Below are 15,326 nucleotides of genomic sequence, written 5' to 3'. Positions count from 1 at the left end.
ATCTTCTCCAAAACATTAATAAAGTCAATATGGCTGCTGCTGCAGTTCTACAATCCGAATTAAAGCCAGGCTGATTTTCTCCTCAGATGCTATTGGATAACAGTATGTGTCCGAACGGTTCCATGAAATACAAATGTGCAAATAAATTGTTAGTTATGGCAGCTCTCACCACTCACACACAGAAAGCAGTCATGTTAGATTTTAAGGTGGCACGCCAGGTGGGAATCCACACCATGAGGGTTGTCCCAGTTTGAATTTTATGACTTGGACCTCAAAATTTCCATCTTCCAAATTCAAATGCAATACACCAGAAGTACAGTCCAAATAAATTAAAGGGTTGGCTTATTTAACTTATAACAACATGAACACTGTAAAATCCTGGACCAGATTGGGAAAGTTTTAGTTTTATGTCGACTATGAGTAAGTGAAAGTAAGGAAAGGGAATTTAATAACTAAAGGGACTGAACGGCAACTCAACTTTATTTATATAGCACCTTTCACCCAATGACAATTCAAAGTGCTTGTACAAGGAGGTTAAAAACATCTAAATGAAAAAAAAAGACATCAAACAGATTAAAACTATTCAGATTCAATGGAATCAGGTCAGTAAATTAATAAATACGTAAATAAACATAATATTTTAAGAGTAGGCCATAGCAAATAAAAAGGTTTTTGACCATGTCTGCTCAACTGGGGTGGAAGCACTCTTACAGTGAACAGGAAACTTATTTCAAAAATTTGGTGCATAAAAGCTGAATTTGGTTCGTTGTGTTCACTTCTAACTCTTGGAAGGATGAGAGAATTTGATTTACACCATCCTACTGGTCTCTGTGCTTCATCAGGTCAGAAGATCAGAAATGTAGTCAGGGCTTTTATTAGTGACTTCTTTATGAACTGTTAATAAAATTTTAAATTCTATTCTTTGAGCCCCTTTGACTAACAGGTAGCCAGTGTAAAGATCTGAAAACTGGACTGTTATGCTGATGTCTTTTTGTTTTACAATAGTGGTGGGCACTATTGTGGTGGGTTTTTGGGAGGCAGTGTGCAGCGTGGTTTAAAGTGTCCCTGCAACAATATGCAATCTGGTTAACTGAAAGCTAATTTTAACTGTGGAAAACAAGTTCTTGTGCCACCTTTTAACTTCCACACGAGGATGCCCTCTTTAGGCTTTTTTTTTTTTTAACACAAATAATGTAATCCCAAAATAAGCATGTCTAGCGAAATTGAACATTAACTGAAAAATCTGCAGAGATCCATAGTCGCCTGGAAGGAAATTTTCACAAGACAATTACTATTCCTAAACCCATGAAAATCAGCTTTTGAAAAAAAAAAAAAGAAAGAAAAGGGGAGAAGCAAAACCATTAAATGTTCCATTTAAAATTTGTCACCAGGCATGTTGGGCTGTACACCAAATATTTGAAAGAAGGACTTTGGGGTGTTATTACCTCATCGTCTCAGTCATGTTGATAAACGGTGGAGAAAAAAAATAAGTAATAGTTGCTTCTACAGTTCTGATGACTGTTAATAGTAGTTACAGCTGTTGTTAACATGGTGTACAGTGTCTGCTAGGTGATGTCATGTTGAAATCAGACAACCTCCATGTTCCTGCCACAGGTTTATGGTTTTAGTTATGAGAAGTGCTGTGCATATAAACACCTTTTAGAGAGGAGTAGATAAATTATGCAGGGATCTGTAAAAATATATTTAAGCAAAATAAAAAAGAAAAACGGTCAGTTAAGGAAAAAAAAATATTTATGAGTGCAAAGGATGGACTCAGATCATCACATGTGCTTTGATTTTATTGTAAAATTTTAGGAATGCAAATTGTTCATTTGATAAAGAAGGATTAGATGCAGTAGCTGCTTCAGTTTCTTTTGGTCCAGCTCACAGGCTTCTTCCTGTCAAGCGCATGTGTTTCCACTTACCGTTCTGGCAACAGCTGATATCTCCCATTTTTCCCTAAATGGACACGTTCCAAGTAGACTTTTACCCTCTTGCAACAGGTTTTTGCGGAAAGCCTGTGTCCAGTTGGCTGTAAAAACAGCCAGAGGCCAAACCTGACCAGAGAGAGAAGGAGGTCAGTGACAGTCACTCATTTTACTTCACAAATTCTTGGATTTATCACAGCTGTGCCCTGCACATTGTTATAAATCAGTTGTGTCAGTTTATTTGTTATTTATTTATTTATTTATTATTATTCTTGACTGGAGCAACTGAGTTTAAGTGAGATGAATAATTTTGGTTAATCTCTTAGCCAAGTCTCAAAGTTGGTGAAGGAATAAGTTGAGTCTGTAAGTGAGAAGTTCCTTGAAAACATACTGTGATCTGACCCCTCAGCTTCTCCAACACCATCTCTCCTCAAACTCTAAAGTATATATTCTCCCTGCTGATTTATCACTGTTACTCAGCAGCTTGCCAAAGATAATTTATCTTCTCACACAAGAATGACAAATGATAACCATTTGATTGAGGGAGACATTATGTTTTGCAATGTCTTGTGTTTTCAATGTACGCTGAATGTCCACCAGATTAAAACCACCTGCCTAATTTTACTTTACTTCCTCTTGTGTCTGTCAAAACATGGACTTTTACCTAAGTAAGTAAGTGTCCTGCAGTACGTGTCAAGATATCAGCAGAGGATCTTCTGTTCTCACATGAGATGATGGCACAGTAATAATCTTCTGCCATCTGCACTGATGCAGTCAGCAGAAGCGCCAGTGTTCTCATTTTTAATTTTAGTTCACAGATGTGTCAAGACACAGGAGAGAGCTAATATTAATTTCTACCTTGTAGGGCTTTATGGCTTCACACAAAGATCTCTGTGGACACTGAGCTGTTTTGGGTCTTTATGGCCTTACATCATTTTTACTGTTGGTTTTTGTCATTAGTGTTGCTACATTAACATTCTGTTATCATGAAAATTTTCTAGTTCAGAAAAAGTACTTGACGACAGACAGAAAAGTTATAGTAAATTATAGTAAATTATCTCATTAAAAAAAAATCTATGAATAAAAACATGGACATAAATGTTGAGTTTTACCCATCGAACCAATAAAATATATGGAAAAAGTCCAAGGCACACTCCACCTATTGATAGATGACTGCTGGAGAAAGGTACCAGCACTGCCTTTGTGACCCTGCAAGGATAAGTCTGATTAGAAGGTGGATAGTTTAAAGTTCTGTTGGTTTTAAAGAGTTGCTAAATTACCGAAAAAACTGTGTAAGGTGAGTCAGTTCTGTTAGAAGTGAAACTTACTCAAAACTGGAAGTGAAATAGGAAAATCACTAAAACTAATTAACTTATGAGGACTAAAATATACCTGCTGCCATTTGTTTTCTTTGTAACTGCTGTATCATAAACATAACATATAGAAACTGAGCACACATGTAAAGATGTCCAAACAGAACATCACTCCTGGCAGCTACACAGAACTGTATCGTCATTTCATTTATGAATCTCATGGCTAACCACAAGGCATAAACTTGTGCTTGTTAGGCTTTTGGCTACTACATGTTGTGATGTCTGCTTGGACATGTGGCAACAGTTAGAAATCTTTTTCCAACAGTTGCAAGAAACTGTCATCCAGTTTTTCTATTTCCGCTCAGAGTTCAAAGCAGCAGGCTTTACTAAACATTATGGAAATGTAAAGCTTTGCGTTCTAACTAGACGTTGTTTACAGAGACACAGTCGCTGGAGCACAACTTCATGCTCAAGTAGATTTTAGTATCTGAGAAAGGGAGAGAAAAAGGCTGAAATAACATAAAATTTATTATACTTAGCTGTATTGTTTATTGTCTAATTATTTTCTTTTTCATTATAGTTTCTTTTGTGGGAACATTCTGTTTTTAAACTGGTATATTTAGTCATTTTAATCATGTTCTTTCAATTAATTCATTTGGATCTTATTGTAAGCTCCAGTGTTTAAGTAGAATCTTGATTATGTTCAAAGTAAATCCAGAGGACAGCAAATGTATTAGTGTTAGCTGTTCTGTTCAAACTACCAAGAACACTAATGTCTCAAAACCACCATTGTGAACCTATATAAGTAAGTTTAGTAGGAAAATTTAACAAAGATGGGAGCATTTATTACACATTGTTCACTCGAGGAAATATTACAATAAAGAAACAAATAATTTACTGAATCAAAACTGATTAAATAGATCAAGTGGTCATGTTGATAGTTATTTTTGTGTCAAATTACATCATTACATAATTATTTTCCTGAACTCAAAGATCTTTGCTTCAAAATTAGAAAATGAAATTTACATAGGACAGTACTGATAGTGCTGGCCAATACAAAAAACACATAAAGCTCATCTTTAGTGAGCACACATTGAAGATAATCCAAATTTTGCATGAACTTCAGAAAAAAATTTAAAAAACTATAGTATGATATGCATTTAGGCCCCGATATTAGGCATATATAGAGAATGAAACTTCTATTTATGCCATGTAGTCTGACTTCAAATATTTAAGTTTTTAAAAAGTGCAAATTGAAAGGGTAAGAAAGTTGTCTTCCCCTTCCCAGGATAGCTATCGCAGTTAATACAATAGGTTATTTTCTTGCAGACATAGGATATTAGCTTGGGGAAAATGCTTTTGACCTCATGAAGTGAAAAAATTGTTTTAATGTCAGTGGTTTTGGTAAGTTATTTAGTTTATTCTTCAGTGTCTCTTCCTTAATTTTGGCCCTTGTTATAGCTCTCTGTGGTAACACACATCTGCTACTGGAAAAGATAAAACCCTCAAGATTAAGCAGGATCCACTCCTGTAATGCGTTAGTGTGTTTACAATTTGTCATAAGAATATATGCAGTATGCATTAGAAACTATATGACTGCATATGATTCACTGTAATATACATACATACATTATCTTTAGAGCAACATCTTCTATAGCGCAAATCTGTAATTTACTCAGGTAGATACTTATTTAAAATTTCATACATTGCCTGTTTTTAGACTTCAAGCCATCAGCCAGAGGGTAAAAGAATACATGGTACATTTTTCCATAAATTGTTTTCTCATGTTTTACAAAATTATTATTAAATGAACAGTTGATATAGCCCATCTTTTTTGGAAAAAGTTTCTCACCATTTTGTTTGTTGCTAATTTCAGTTGTTGTGAATCATCCCTGTTGATCATTTTCTTCACAGCCACATTGTTGATGTACTGCATTTCATAGACAAGCTGTGGCATGACACTAAAACATGTGTAAAGAGATTTACAGCTGCACCAATGAAAGCAAGTGGAAGGTATTTCAGCTGTGGATATTATGAGTCACAAGATCCAGACAGTTGTCTTACCCTTTCCTCTACAGGTGGGACTGTAGAGGTGAGACTGACTGTCTGAGAGGACAGCCCTGTGGAAATTGTGGTTTTGTGGTTAATTTGAAAGGAAAAAAGGAACTTTACTTTACCTTTTTAAGTTATAAAAGCCACAGGCTGCTCCATTTGGGAAAAAAAAAAGACCATGCTCTGATTGGTTTGTCAAAGCTTTATTTCCACAAAATCCCACTAATCTTACACCAGCTCTGCAGAAATATAAAATGTACATTAAGTGCTTCAGCAGATATTACATTTACATCCACATATAACTGAATTATGTTCCCAAAATATTTTTGTGGAATTTGGAAGGACATTACACAACATGTGTAAGAATTAATATAGAATTATTTTTTGGTCAAGTGAAAGTAGTTTATGAGATCTTATGAAAAAAGTTATTTTTCTATGCATGATCCAGGTTCCAGTAATCAGACAGAAGCTGTTTCTCAATCAGATGACCACTCTTAGCTGTATTTTTCTGAATGTTTTCTCTCATTTTCTAGTGATTCATCAATGAGGTGCCTGTGACAAGGTCATTGACATTTATTTTCAAACAGCAGTGATCTCAGTTTAGTCCAGAAGAAAGAATAAACAACACCTCTTCGCAAGCCAAGATTACTGAACACAGTAACTGGTATTGTTCCCACTGACTGCAGAGTAAGACCTTTCCCACTGGCTTCAGCACAATGGACTCTAAGATATCCTTTTAAGACCAAACCATGAAAACTAAAGAAATCATGACTAGACATTCCTCAAGCCACAACTTAGGGCACAGAAGCCAACAGCTTTTGCCTTCAACTAGAGCTCAAACATATTAGAGTGTGCTATTTTCAGTGTTACAAGCTCCTTTCTAATGTTAATTATAGAGTGAGTCAGGATGTGACATTTAAGCAAGGGGGATAATGAGAAGCATTCCCCGACACTGTAGATGTATGAGAGCCAGCAGACTGCTAACCACACTCTGTATGTATACATGATGTCATGTGTGGACAGATTTGATAATCAGAATCTGATGCTTGGCTGCTAGCCTGCAACCACTCACTGATTGAAACATTCTGTAATTTAGGTCCTGAAAACATTACAACCACAATTATAATATGCAGTGATCTTTCATAGTAGTGAGCGTAGGAGACACTATTATTTTTTTTTCCCGATTAATGTTCAGATCATGTAATTTACTAGTGAGATTTTTCAAATGATAATGTCAGAACTATTGCTAAGTGTCTTCTAAATCTTAGTACAAACAACTTAGCAAGATGGATAATTACGTAAATAATTTCATGGGATGGAAAACGTATATATTAAGGTTCCTCAATGCCTTGCAGTTGCCTTTTTACTTTTTAGAAAGAAGACAACTCTTCTTTGTAGGATCTGATGGTGTTCCATGTAACAAGGTCATATAGCGGAAAGGTCAAAGTGGAATTGCAATTGGGCCACCAACAAAGCTTGAACTGCTCTTTTTTTTCAATTGTGCAACCTCAGAGATCACACTAGCCATTATACCTGAAGTACATGTTGCAGCTGTCCAGAGGCTCACATGTTGCTGAGTGGCACTTTTGTGGTTGTGGTTAATGGGTACACGACACTTAGGGATAGAAAAAAATGGTCTTGCTTCTCATTCTCACTGCAGGAGCCAGAACAACTTTTCTGTCTCTTGTGCTGATTCTCAAATTTGAACTGCTCCTGTAAAGACCTGTAATTTATGGTGCTGGTCAGATGTTTACATGCTCTCATAATCGGTGGAAATTGCATCTGGATTGTAATATTTTTGAACTCTTCATGGTCTAATAGCACCCCATGCAACTTATGTGGTTCACTAAAATAAGATCTTTTTCTATTTTTTTCTCTAATCCATACGAGCTAAAAATGCCTTTTAATTGAGTTGGTTACATTGGTATGTCTGCCTCCCAAACCTAAGTAAATGATGTGTCTATTCTTTCCATCATATTGGCACCATCCAGTGGGAAACTATGTCCAAGGTTCAACTTTTTGATCTAAACTGCCCCCTCATTAGATGAAAGAATATTGGTTATGATGTTCAAGAACAACCCAGGAACCACCAAGCCCCAAGTTAGCCATGAACTGGAAAATATCTTGACACCAGCATCAATGTCCAAAGTAAAGTAATTCTAACAGCATGGCCAAAAAGTTGCAGTCCAAGAAGGAAGTGTCTGCTCCAAAACTGACACCTTCAAGCGTGAAAGAAATTTGCAGCTGCTAATGTGGATGAGCCAAATACCTTCTAGAGAAATAATTTAGTTTTTGTTTTAATGATTTTATTTTGCCACATTTTCATGAAGACTGTTTGCTGAACTCAGAGTTAGGCTTTCAAGCTCTGAGAATATGGTAGAGAATAGTGGTGGTAGCATCATGCTAAAGATTAGAATGGCTGTGCTCCATTGCACAAAGTCAATGGGGTAAGAAACAAGTAGATCTATCTCCAAATTCATAAACTTTTCCCAAATCAACAGCTGAATGTCTGAAACTGAAAGTTTGTGCCTTATATGCAATCATGTAAAATGTTGTGTGAAACAAAAAAATTGGGGGCACCTCACAAAATATTTCTGGATATTTCTAATAACTAATTTCAGCAACAATTAAAAGGTCAATTAATGATGAAATTAGTGAAAGTAAGACCTCAAAAGATTTTCTGGATAAATAAGAAAGAATAAAAAAATAATCACTGATAGGAAATAAATTAGCTTCAATTTTGTCTCTTTCTTCATTGTTTATTTTCTTAGATTTTTCTACTTTAGTTCATTCCTTGAGTTTATTGAGTTCATGATTTCATTGCTTGTACTCTGCGCCTGTTTCCATAGATTAGTGTTTCTTTTTGTTTACTGATTATATTAGTGTAGCGTTTTCCTTTTGTTTTCTCTGCTCCCCTTCCCAGCTGTTTCTCATTTCCCCACTTACCTCTGCCTGCTTTGTGTCCAGCTCCTCACACTCACCTGTAATTAGCTCTGGTTCCATTCTTTCCCTCAGTGTATATAAGATTTCCAGGTTACATTGTCCTCCACTGGATCCTCTGGTTGCATTCTGTGTAGGTCCATATTTTGACATGGAATTGGCATTTTAAAGCTGATGGCTACACTTTAGTCCTGCCTGAAACCAGTACTGCATAACAATGTCAGGAATGACAGTGATCAAATAATGAATAGAATTGACCATATAGAAACTGTGGAAAATAATCACAGATAACTTGAAGCAATTCTTGATGTATCTTCATGAGAAGATAACACACTCCTACAGGCTGGTAATCTGGCACTCAGGACATTTAGACCAAGGCAGACCACTCCATCTCTCACTGGAAACCGAAATAATTGGTAGATTATTTCTAAATGCAGATGAATAAATAACAATTAAGCAATTTCCCTCTGTCTTTAAATAGATTTTCAAATAAAAATAAATACTAACAGGCAAAAATCTAATTGAAGTTGATTATAGTCATAAAACAACTCAAAGTTTCCAAATACAAAAATAGTGTCAAAATACAAATTAAAATATTTTAAACATTTGAATTGTAAGTGGTCCTGTTAGAACATTCTTGTCTTAAACTCAGTAAACCTTCACAGTGAACGGCTGATTGTTTTCACATACTTCTGATTCCATAAATGGATGATTTAAAGTGGTTTTGTTCGTTTAAATGAAGGAATGAAAGCAAACAAGTACAGATTTGAGTTTTTCAGTTTGTGGTAAGAAGAGTCTTCTCTATCTTTCTTTGACATTAAAAGCAGAAGGGTTTTACTTTTTCACTGACAGCACCCTTAATTACCCTGCCAGAATCCTCCCTGAAATAATGGTTCAAAGCCATTAGAAAACAATTTCCTTCTCTCTTCTGATTTCTGTTGGCTTAGCAAAGTCTTCTCATAGTCTCATGTTTTGGCTCACTTTGGAAACAGATAAATGAGTGTAATATTTTAAACAATAGTACACGTTGGCTTGTGCATTGTTGCCATGTCATTGGAGCAATAATATTAATGATCACAATCAGCAATAGTTAGGATGTGGCTTACAGAAGGATCCATACCCATGCTTTTTTTTCCACATCACAATTTACAGTTGTGATTTTGTCAGGATTTTCTTGTGATTGACCAGCATGAGGTTGTGCATGATTGTGAGACGGCACGGAAAATGTACATAGTTTTAAAAAATGAAGTACTTTTTAACAAATACAAACTTTAAAAAAATGGAATTGCCTTTTCATTAAGCACTGTTAATTGTAAAACCCATACATAAAATCCATCAGAAATGTTTGCCTCCTGAATTCACCCATATTAATAAAGTCAAACTGTATGTAATTTAGAATGTAAATTAAACACAGCATTTCTGCAATGGCCTTAGGTTTGCTTGAGAACATTAATAAACAAAATATAAACCTCAAGGTGAAAGTTTTCAAATATTTTAAATCAGAGTAACATTTTAGAACAACATTCCAAACTTTGGACATCTCACAATTTGGGCAAGGACATTTCTAATCACAGAAGCAGCCAAGAGGCACATGGTAGCTTAGAGTTTAACAACTCAGGTGGGAGAATCTATTGGCAGGACAACTATTAGTTTTGCTCTCCGCAAATATGATTTTATGGAAGAGTGGCAACGAATAAGCCAAAAGAAGCCCTATTAGCAGTTTGCCACAAGCCATCTAGACGACACAAAAAAACAAATGGAAAAAGGTTCTCTGGTCAAACATAACATAAATTGAACTTTTTAACCAACATGAAAAACACAAGGGGTCTAACAAAAACATGCAGTTGTGATTGTAGTTTAAATATTATTATGAAAATATTGGAATTGGAATATTGGAATTGAACCTATTGTTCCTCAAACAGCATTGCTTGGCAAATGTTAATGAGTAACTTGTCAAATATTATCTCCAACTTGTCCTTTCAAGTTGCAATATTAAATGGTTTTGTAAGGTTACGTATGATCTGATATATCGTGCAGCACTTCAAAACACATTGTGTAATGGAAAACGCTTAGCATGAAGAAAGAAACACCAATCCTATGGTGACATATTGTAGTGGTAGCATCTTGCTTTCCCAAAATATGATTAGGGAAGCTGGTCATAGTTAAAATTTCACTTTTCTCAGAACACAATATTGAACGTACAGAGCCCAAGTGCTCTAAGGTATTCAAATCAAAGTATATTTCTATGTTAAAATGGTCAGTGAAAATGAAGAGATGCACATCCAAAAAAAGAAAAAAAAAATCTGACATGCCCCCAAATGGCAGGTTAATGTGGAGAACGAAGCCCTGATACCCATCCATGTAAACAGTACTTTACAATTGATAAGCTATAATTCATTCCATGTGTTTTCAGTCTGTGCAACAGAGCTTGTGAAAGTTAGACATCAAAGGAGAAATCAGTGAAAAACAATCTTTCCGCAGTTCCACTGCTGAACTGAAACCAAACCCCAAATAATACAAGCATCCCAGTCCAGTTTACATCACCTCATTAGACTTTTTCCAAGGAAACCTTTATTTCTATGCAATTTCTCCCAAAACCTTTACTGGAATATTTTTGAAAGAAAAATAGTTTTTGAAGATTTTGAGATGCATGAAGTGTCCTATGGTGATGAGGAAGCATCTATTAACAGTCACTTAGAGTGTCTTTTAGAGGATTGAGAACCTTAATGGGTGCTGGTCAAAAAAAAAGAAAGCATGTCTACAAAAACGGTTCTAGAATTACAATGTTTTAAGCAATGTCACAAGCAGTCAGTTGTGAAATAGTGAACCACAATTTACCTGGACTTGCTGCAAAGCCCTTTAAATTTCTCCACAGAGTGACAGTTTGTTAAATCTTCAGGTTACTGCTTTTAGAAAATGTTACTTCTGACATCCTCCTCTTCACTGGAAAAAAATGATATTCAATTTCAAAATGGAAGCTTTTCTTTCACTATTTTTGTTTTGGTGAATATTTTTTCTATCCACTAATGCCTAAAATCAGAGCTCCAACCATAAAGCTCTTAATTAACCTTCACTGAGCTTGACTGTACTTTTCTTTGTATCCGTTTGGTTTTTCTGACACAAGTTGTTTTTTTGTGGAATTGAATGTCACAGGCCAGAACACAACTGGAAAGAAAAACTTGAAAACAATACATGTTCTTGAAAGCAACAACATCAATAAATACTTTGTTCCTTCTGAATAATTGGTCTCAAAATTTAAAGTTAGACAATCCTTGGCCTGATAAAGCAACCAGTAGAAAATGTCCTGCTTTGGGTTTGAAAATGTCTAATTAAATCAGATGTTGCCTGACTGCACAGAAAAAGTATCACAGCAGGGGTAGCAGACTTTCTAGCCTGGATTAAATTAATGAATTACAACTCAAAAAAGGTGTTGGACATTTGTAAAGAGCCAAAGTAGACTTTTTACAGCCACCTCATTTAACTGAAAGCAGACATAATATTTAACATAGAATTACATTCATCAGTTTTGTAGAAGCGTTTCCTCTGGACTCGTGATTGTTGTTTGGTTAGAAAAGCTGATTTCTGTAAGTCTCTAACTTAGATTTATTTGTTCTTGTTTGTGTTGTCTTCCCTTTAGTTAACTGTTTTGTAACATAATTTTTCCTTAATTTATTGTGTGCATGAGACGCTGTCTCAAAGTTTAAAAAAAATTACAAATCAGCATTCCTAGGCAGCATGTGGAAATGATTTGCTCTTAACTTTCCCAGTTCAGTATCTTGAAATCACTTTTGTTCTCCAATAAGCTAATGTCACTCTCTTAGAAAACTCCTGAATATAAAATACATTGACACTTTATATTGTTGTGTATCACACATTTCTTGGTGTTGTTAGTGTTGAATTTTTGTTGCCCTTGTTGAAACGGGGCAGATGTTTTATATCTTGAGAGAAAGTATCAATGAATGTTACTTATACATAGGAGATTTGATAAAACAGTTCATAAGTTTCGTCTAATGCCCAGTTCACACTACACGATTGTCGGGCCCAATTTTGCCCTTACGTCAATCTTAGAACTTTCTAACAACAATAACTGTTGAGCGGGTGTGGCGTGATGAGGCTTTCATTGATCAAATGAAATCTAAACTGGACTTATTTTACTTTAACACCTTCATTGATATGTTCATGTCAATGCAAGAATTATAAAATGTGTAACTAACCCTTTTGTTCCTTTGCATTTCAAATATCCAATCTCAAGCTGTGTGAATCACTGTAAATAGTTGTTACTCATGAAACATACAGAGATGTGCAAATGTTTTTAAAAGGCAGTTGGATAGTTTACAAAAATTTGTTTTCTTAACTGCAGTTGTCTTAAAACTTATGTTTTAAAATTTTTCTCCTTGAGGTTGTCTTCAGTATTTTTTAAATCTACAATTATAAAATATGAAATAGTTATGGATTTTTTTTGTTTTTACTAGATATTGTAAATTGTACTTGATTTGTTTTCCTTGCAATTCAACTTAATACAGAAAGAAAGTCAAGTATGCTGCTAAAGTGTGTTTTAATTGAATATTTTTTGCAAAGGTCTAGACATTTAACTTTTTACATAGCATTACAACAATTAACATACAGAAATAATTTAGTCTGCAACAAAAAATGGGCCTTGATAATTTGCCAAAACACAACAGTTGTGCCAGATTTGATTGACAGTTCCTATTAAAGTGAGAGGCACAGGGGAATCCCAGATGTGGTAGCACTTTACTCTAGCGATTGCTCGCTCTACAATGATCCGCAGCTGAGCAATGGTCTGGGTCTCCTCTGTCTCTTCCTTGCTGAACTGACCAGGATGCCTAAATGGTGGAATGATGAGTTTGGCTCCAACTTCATGAAGGAGGTCTTGAATGAGGAAGCCTTTATCTGCCATGACTTCATCTCCCAGCTCAAGCAGAGGAAGGATTCCACTGACCTTCTTTATTTCTTTGTCGGCGATGCAGCCTGTATACAACGCTGAAATAAATGTCACCAACCCACAGGGAGCAACTCCAATCAGCCCTTTCAGAGTGGTGTGGTTCTTGTAGGCAGAGAACGTTTCAGACTGTAAGGTGAGGGATGACGGCGCTTCCAGAGCAACTTCTGTGCAGTCCAAGATGACACGGACATTTGGAGAGAACTTCAGAAATTTCTGAGGCATACTGGCTTTTACCTTCTCACGACTAATCCACAGGTTGATGGAAGAGAACACAGTGAAGAGGTAGTTGGCCCAGGTGATGGTCACTCGGCTGACAGTAGCTATGCTGACTTGAAACATGTCAGCAATGAGCTGCTCCTTGATGCCCACTGCTACCCTGAATTGCATCAGGAACTCATCAATCAGAGGCATGCAGCAGGCAGGGCTGGCTTCAGCACATGCTTCCTCTCCAAGTTTCTGTGCTCTGGTCCAGTACACCAGACATGATGAAGAGGGTGCAATGGACTCCCAGAAGATCCGGAATACACATTCAGATGGAAATTTGGTGTAGAACCGGATCTGGTCATCAGAGGCACAGTAGCGGCTAAAAAGTGTGGCAGACAAATCCACTTTTTGAAGTCTGGCCTCCAACTCCTTGATATAATCCAGAGCTTCATCAAGTGCACCTGTAAAACCACAAAATAAAATAACAAAACATATGGTTAGCAATCAGTTTTAATTATATATTTGAAATATTACTTCTGTGAAGATCAATACATGTTGTGAGTCGGAGCATGTATGTATACACTACAGCCATTGACTTCATCTCTCCACAAAATAAATAACCACATAATCTCAAATTTTCATTATTATGTGATCATAATAATAATAATAATAATAATATAGCAATAGTAATATTTTACTGAAATTATCTTACATGGAAAATATATATAATATACTACTATCTTTTACCTGCGGGTGGATGTGCCATGTAGTCATGGTCTGCATTAGCATCTTCAGCCTGGCTCGCTTTCTGAGAGGACAAACTGCCGTTTCTTCGCCCTCTCGAAAGCAGACTCTCTCATTGCCGGTGCAGTGAAGTTATTCCAGGCAAACAGGGAAGGAACAGCCCCACTTTTAAGGCGGCTGGTGGTGGATCCGCTAACAAAATCCTCCGGTGTGAAGTGGCGGCTACATACGAAAGTGCTCCCCGTCTTTACGCAAAAGTCCGGACCTTCATCTCTTCGGATCGCCTGGATCCACTGCCTCCGTTGGTCCAGGTCCGTCGGGAACGCATGATATGACAGATATGGCTGTTTTCTTGCCCCACATGAACAACCAGGGACTGAACAAAAACAACTGCGCCGAGACTGAGCTATTTTCCTAGCCTTGTAATGCTAACGCTATAGCCACCGGAAGTTGTCCAATCCCACATCCGCCACGGCCCCGCGCATGCGCAAATCCGCCACGGCCCCGCGCATGCGCAAATCCGCCCCGGCCCCGCGCATGCGCACAACCGACCGGTTCCCGCGCATGCGCACAACCGCCCCGGCTCCGCGCATGCGCACAACCGACCGGGCCCCGCGCATGCGCACATCCGCCCCGGATGTACTCTGGGGTTGGACATCTTCCGGTGGCTATAGCGTTAGCATTAAAAGGCTAGAAAAATGGCTCAGTCTCGGCGCAGATGTACCAGAGTACATCTGCTTGAGAAGTGCATTCCAATCTTTGGTTGAAATGGTGCATTTGATTTTATTCTGCAGTCATAATACAATTTCAAACAGTACAATAAGTTTCAATTAAAGGAGCGGGAATACGTTAAGCTTTCACGGTCGGTTGGGGGGGAAAGGATAACTGCCATCTGATTTTCTAATAACGAATAAGCAGGAAATGCTTTCTTCTACTTTAAGCTGCTCTGATGTTTCAGTCATTCCGTCATGTGCATATATTCCACAACAACATAAATACAGCGAAAAATTATAAAATTATACGTAAACGGTTAATTAAACGACCAAACCGAAAACATTAAAAACTGTATTTTTTATGAAAAAAAGAAAAAACCTCACTCCCATGTTCTATTCAACAAATATAATCCTTGCTCGCGATGTCTCCAGTTCTTAATCCAAAGCTTTGAATTTTGGTGACGTTTTT

General features: G+C 36.7%; 1 protein-coding gene across 1 annotated transcript; it reads right to left on the bottom strand.

Moving 5' to 3' along the window:
* Nucleotides 1-1,014: 1,014 nt before the first annotated feature.
* LOC129365312 (uncharacterized) lies at nt 1,015-14,317 on the bottom strand. Its single transcript, XM_055038449.1, has 4 exons — nt 14,148-14,317; nt 12,990-13,861; nt 1,926-2,057; nt 1,015-1,065 (listed from the first exon to the last, which is right to left on the bottom strand). Exons 1-4 carry the CDS (start codon nt 14,164-14,166, stop codon nt 1,015-1,017), a joined length of 1,074 nt encoding a protein of 357 aa, XP_054894424.1. The 5' UTR covers nt 14,167-14,317.
* Nucleotides 14,318-15,326: the final 1,009 nt, after the last annotated feature.

This window comes from Poeciliopsis prolifica, unplaced genomic scaffold (genome assembly GCF_027474105.1).
Source record: "Poeciliopsis prolifica strain line A6 unplaced genomic scaffold, Auburn_PproV2 SCAFFOLD013, whole genome shotgun sequence".
Lineage (NCBI taxonomy): Eukaryota > Metazoa > Chordata > Actinopteri > Cyprinodontiformes > Poeciliidae > Poeciliopsis > Poeciliopsis prolifica.
The sequence above is the reverse complement of the archived record's forward strand: the minus strand, read 5'-3'. Positions and strand labels throughout refer to the sequence as shown.